Here is a 6000-nt window from a genome sequence, read left to right as displayed (position 1 = left end):
GCGAAACTCCTTCCACACGTCGTGAAGATGGCAGGGGGTAGGGCAACTGAAAATACACCTGTCGAGGGGTTCGTATCGTTACACGAGAGGTGGAGTTTCAAATAAATGGATGACTATTTTAGATATAATAAGTAGAAATTGGAATAAGCAAGCCGATGAATAATTAGATACAACAAATTAATATTGGTTGTTAATGAATTAATAACATTGATTTTATTTAAATACATAAAGTCATTTTTTCAAATACTTAAAAAACTTAATAAAAATACGTAAATACACGTGGATCATGGCATTGCACGCACTTAGACGTGGTTCTCTTTACATTCCTACCCTGGCACTTAACCATTACAACGTCGTTCAGCCCATATTTTTTTTCGAATTCATTCCAAAATTGTTAAAGTGCCTGCTTAAATCTTCTCAACCCAAGCATTAATAATGACTCAATAGTCACGATGCAATCTCCTATGCTCCATGGCAAGAACCATCATTCGCGTGAGCAATGAAAGTCCGCCGTCCGCCGTGTCACGCCATTGTACTCTTAGTAAATCAAAACTTTATCGTAGAGAAAAAATAATATAAAATAATGTACAGTGTTATAAATTTTGATGAGTAATATTTAATAAGAATGGAAGCATGAGTTTATTAAAATTTCTAATTTTTCTGAATAATAACAATTTTTTAATTTTTATTATTCAGTATATTTCTAAAGAAAAGCAATTTGCAAAAACTAAATTGGCAGATCAAATTTATAAAAAAAATAAACATTCCCTCACTTTTGGATGCAGTTTGAGGCATCATCAACTCTTTTGGTAGTGCTTTCTTGCATTCAACCTGCAAGAATTTGTCATATATTGAAAGTTTTTAAAGGTATTCTTTTCCTTATTTACTGAAAGTTTTAAATTTTTTCGACATATTTTGATTTCAGTGTTGCACAAACAATCGGCAATTAATCTTTTCTTGATAACAACTCTCAATACACAACATCCACAATCAATTTATTGAAATGAAGTTCACTCACTAGAAAAAATAACAAAAATATTCCATTCAAGAACGACAAATTTATTTTATAAATTTAAATGAAAAAGAAGATTGGAACACGTATGAAATTGTTGATGACTTAACGCACACGCTCAGATGAAAGCTTAACATATCGCATGCCATGCATCATGCACACGTGACCGGCAACATTTCAAATGCGCGGATTTGCCAGGACAAAAAAATAAAATGACATCAAGTTTTTGTGTTTTCTGAATGAAAAATTTCCAATTTAATTCCCTTTTCATATTTTTCATTTTTCGCTTTTCACGGCACAATAGATGTCATTATGTTTATAAACTCAATGCAATAACATTCTGTGCGTTACATAAAAGCGAGCACATCGCACTGAAGGTCGACATTCTTATATTTTCAATAGAGTATTACAGCAAAAGTAGCAAAACCAAGTAGAAATGCAATAAATGAACAATAGCCTTTCTCTGATATCAACGTAATTTTCAAAAAATAAACACCAACACGGATAACCATGGAAACAACATTGCATCAGATGCGAGCACACGGACACGGTGACTTCGCATACCAATAAGCTGGCTAACGAATATACAATATTTTGAACGTCGGCAGAAATGTGGTTACTCGAATCTGCATTCGACATGCATACATAAACCGCACTGCACATCAACTGCACTATATGCATTATTGTTTTTTGGAATATGCATTCATTGATGCAAGTGCATATTTGGTAAATTTTCTACCTCTACCTGTATATGCAAGCATTCATGCAATTATATCTTTGTAAGTCTATATTGGTGTATAAGTGTTATTGTAATCTTTTTGGCAAATCAGAAAAAAAACAAATCCAGTGTAAAACTTTGAGATTTCATTTTTGCGAAAATATCTTCGTGTTCAACTTTCTGCATCATCTTTGTTTGTGCTCAACTTTCATTCGATAATGTCACTTTTTTTTTATATTTTAAATTTAACAGAAGCCACACAAAATTTATTTATTTCAGGCTGGTTGATTGATAAGCTAGACAGGTTAGTTCAGCGTGACTTGACGTTCTTGAAGTCTTGACATCGGCACCAAATGTTCGCGTGAGAAAAGAGTGTGTTGGCGTGTGTGTGTCTATCTGAATGTGTTGGCGTATGTGTGAGTGTGCGTTTGTGAGTATGTGTGTGTGTTTGTGTGTGTACAATGATGTCCCTATTTCATTATCTAATGACAAATTTTTTGATGATGTGGCGTGCATTTTTTGTTTTAGTTTGAATTGTTACATGTAGCGAGTGTACGCGTATATAACAAATTCATTTCGTATCGATTTAGAAAATATATACGTGTAGACACGCAAGAAAGTGCACGTGTTTTTATGTTTATGCACTTGCGAATGTCTGCAGAGATGTGCGTGTGCCTTCCTGCTACTTAATACGCCGAAGTGTTTGCCTCTATTGATGTTTTATGAATACAACATTGATTGATGACGTAAATTTGGATATGTACCTATATAAATGTACATACATTAATATGCAATATGCAATATGTATATATATGTATATATATATATATATATATATACACAAAAATATTTATGTATGTATGTATGTATGTATGTATAAATAAAGAATTTGTTTGTTGTGAATAGCTTACTTCTATAGAACATACTGAAATTTTAAAAAGTGGAGAACGAATGGGTTTGGTGCAAAGGATAAAACATTTGATTCTTTGGACTTGGCTTTTAATTCGTCTAAAAAGTTTGAATATGTTCTGTTTTTTATGTGTATTCTAGTGAATCATTATAACTGTCATCTTTATACAATTGTGCCCATACCACAAACGATTCTATATAGAAAACCCGCCAAAGACACAAATGGAGTAAGCAGGGCGGTATCTAAACTGAATAAGCGTTGTGAAAGTTAAAAGGGCATTGATAACTGAATTAATTGAGGTCCTTGTTTGAAAGTTTATGTTTCAATGTTTGCCCTAAAATCTAAAACTGAGATCTTAACTTTTGTAATAATATTTTGTTTACTTCAGTCAGCCTTCCAATTAAATACATAAACATCCAGTTATTGAAAAAACTTACACTGTTCTTGAATAATAACAATAATAATTTCCATTTTTCACGCCTTTATACAAAAAATTATAAATTTGCTCAATAGCCTAACTCCACAAAACTCTTCAATTATTCGAGAAAAATAAATTAACTTCAAAAAGCGTTCAACATGAATAGTTTATAACATTTATTAATACGCAAAATAGGCTCATTACCTTTGTTGTAGTAATATAATCTATTGACATTTTGCAAATAGATTCCGTAAATTAATCATCAACCGACATTTAACCAACCAAATCAACCATTCCAATAATTAACTAACTATTGAACCTTATTACTTAATCAATTATTCAATTAGACAACCAATTAAACATACCAAGAATAAAAGCACCAACCAGTAAGTCAATCATTCAATCAATCATTCAGTCAGCCAGTCAGCCAGCCAACCAATCAGTGTAATAGTGTGGCAGCAATCAATTGCGTGCCAAGCCATGCATACTAACTTCAATTGATTTGATGATTGACTGAAAACGAAATAAATACAATGCGGCGCATTTCTGCATCCGGATGAACCTCTCTCATAGAACTAGAGTGGTTCGTTCATTTGCTGCTTAAATTTTGCAAAATTTTAAACAAATTATTTCAAATTAAATAAATTTAGAACCTGTTTGTTTATTTTTTTTGTTGTGTTCAAACATTATTTAGTTGATATTAAAAACTCGGCAATTAGATCACAGCACAAAACTCGAATATTTGAAAAACATTTAACAATTGCATACAGACAACCTTCATAGAAAGCAAGTACAATAAGGTAGGTAGACACAACAAAAAGCGAAATATATTCACACATATAGATAAATATATTTACTGTAGTAAGTCAGTTTATTTAAAAATATATATATGTGTGTGTGTGTGTGTGTGTGCACGCACGCACACGTACGTATATATGTACGCACACGTACAACATACACACAGCCTAAAATATATTATAAATATTGAGAGGTACTTATGGAGCCATGCATCAATTATACTTATCAAGACGCCCCATGCCGCATATGTATGCATGTTTATAAACGTATGTTCATATATTTGTTTAAGTATGTCTGTATATTCTAATGTAGGCGCGTTTGTGTGTATGTGTTTTTGTGTGTGTGTTTTTGTGTGTGTGTATGCAGTGAATGCGCATGTGCATATGAATAACGAGGCCAAAAAGTGATGACGCGAGAAGAAAAAAGAAATGGAGTTGATGGAGGTTGGAATGTTATTCATAAAACTACACTTGTGTGTGCAAGTGTATGTTCATATGAAAGTTGTTAAAATGAAAACGTGATGAATGACACGTCAACAATCAAACATCAAGTAACAAATGGTTAAATTTTTTGATTTGTCGTTATTCAGTTGAATATTCTCCATCCCACAGGCATTCAGGAAACGCTGCAACAAGCAACGAAATGTTATTCGTTACAAAAAATAGTTTTTTGCTGTCCCCTGATTTAATACTAATTAACTTACATATTGTTTTAAGAAAGTTAAAAATGTTGGCGTCCGTAGGACTGGGAACCTCGATGCGTATCGGCAAAAATTCCATCGAGGGGAGGGCGTCTCCGTTTATTTTTATTTTCTTGTCGCTGCCCTGGTAGCGACCAGACCACATTCAGAGGTGTTAGGCCACAATTTCAACCAGCCGCAGCTGGCTTCACTGGACATGGCTAGCAAACGAGCGGTGGATGAGTCGTTGCCGCATGAAGACAAAAGATTTTGAAAAGTTTTTTATGATTGTCGTTTAGATTTTGGACATGTGTAGACATTTGTGGAGGAACATCACAGCAACGGAAAACCGGGAAAGTAGGGAAGATTGCAAGTCGAGAGTGGCAGTGGCAGAAGATTCATAAAAGATTGGAGCTAGCTGAACCACACTAAGCAATACCACCCCCACCAGTTCGCACCGGCAGTTGAGCCCGAGACCAAACAACGTTAGTCAATTGAATATTGTGTATAAGTGTGTATGTATGTGTGCGTGTGTGGGTTTTGGTCAGTGTTTTGTTTGCTGTGGGTATACATTATCACATATGCCGGTGTATTTGTATGTTTTATATTGTTTTTTAGCGTATATATATATATTTGTTAACCATAGTCTGTGTGTATCTTTGCAATGTTGTGTGTTTTTATTAATGTCTCTAAAACCTGTCTACAAAAATTGCTGTTTCATTCGTTTCGAATCGCTCATTCAATCAATCACTCGGGCGATGATGGGTGGAATGAAATGCCAAAAACGAATAACAAACGATTGAAAGATCGATAATTCTGAGCGATCGTTCGTTCAATCATTCATTCCTTTATCTGTTCATTCAGTCGTTCATTCTTTTATCTATTCATTCAATCTTTAATTCGTTTATCTATTCATTCAATCGTTCAGTCCGTTCAATCACTCTTTATATAATTATTACATATTTTTATTCTAAAAAATTATTTATTTTATAATTTATTGAAGCGATTATTAACGACGCTCAATACAATGGTTGAATAATTCTCAATCATACATTTGAAGGCAGCTGAATATTGCACATTCTATTTCATTGTAGACATCAAATTGATAATAAAAGGTTATGTGTACCACACTAAAAGAATGCTACCAAATAAAAATGCTATATGTATCTGCAAAAAATTTCGGTTTCTAAAAATTTAAAAAAAGTGAAAAATAGTCTTGTTATGTCACTAGCAATTAATTCTTTGACAGAAAATATTCGTCGAAGAATTTTCCTAAAAATGCAGAGAAAAAAATTTCTAGCATGTTTGTCTAAATTTAAAAAAAAAAATCTTATTCCGCATATGACCGGTCGGCAAACGTTCAAGTTTTTTAATCCCTTCCACACGTTACTAATAGCATTAAAAATTATTAAAACTCATAACATCTGTCATTATTATGGGCACATTGCCATTATTATCACTACTT

General features: G+C 33.0%; 1 protein-coding gene across 1 annotated transcript in view; it reads right to left on the bottom strand.

The window, feature by feature from the left end:
• Nucleotides 1-678: 678 nt before the first annotated feature.
• Nucleotides 679-6000, bottom strand: part of HELRODRAFT_73357 (hypothetical protein) — a gene marked incomplete at both ends in the record, with an annotated part of 77469 nt that continues 72147 nt past the window's right edge. The window contains one exon of the mRNA XM_009014204.1: nt 679-831. Coding sequence (XP_009012452.1) covers nt 679-831 — 153 coding nt within the window. The remainder of the gene's footprint in view (nt 832-6000) is intronic.

This window comes from Helobdella robusta, assembly GCF_000326865.2.
Source record: "Helobdella robusta unplaced genomic scaffold HELROscaffold_13, whole genome shotgun sequence".
NCBI lineage: Eukaryota > Metazoa > Annelida > Clitellata > Rhynchobdellida > Glossiphoniidae > Helobdella > Helobdella robusta.
Note: the sequence above shows the minus strand (reverse complement) of the source record. Positions and strands in the feature narration are given on the sequence as shown.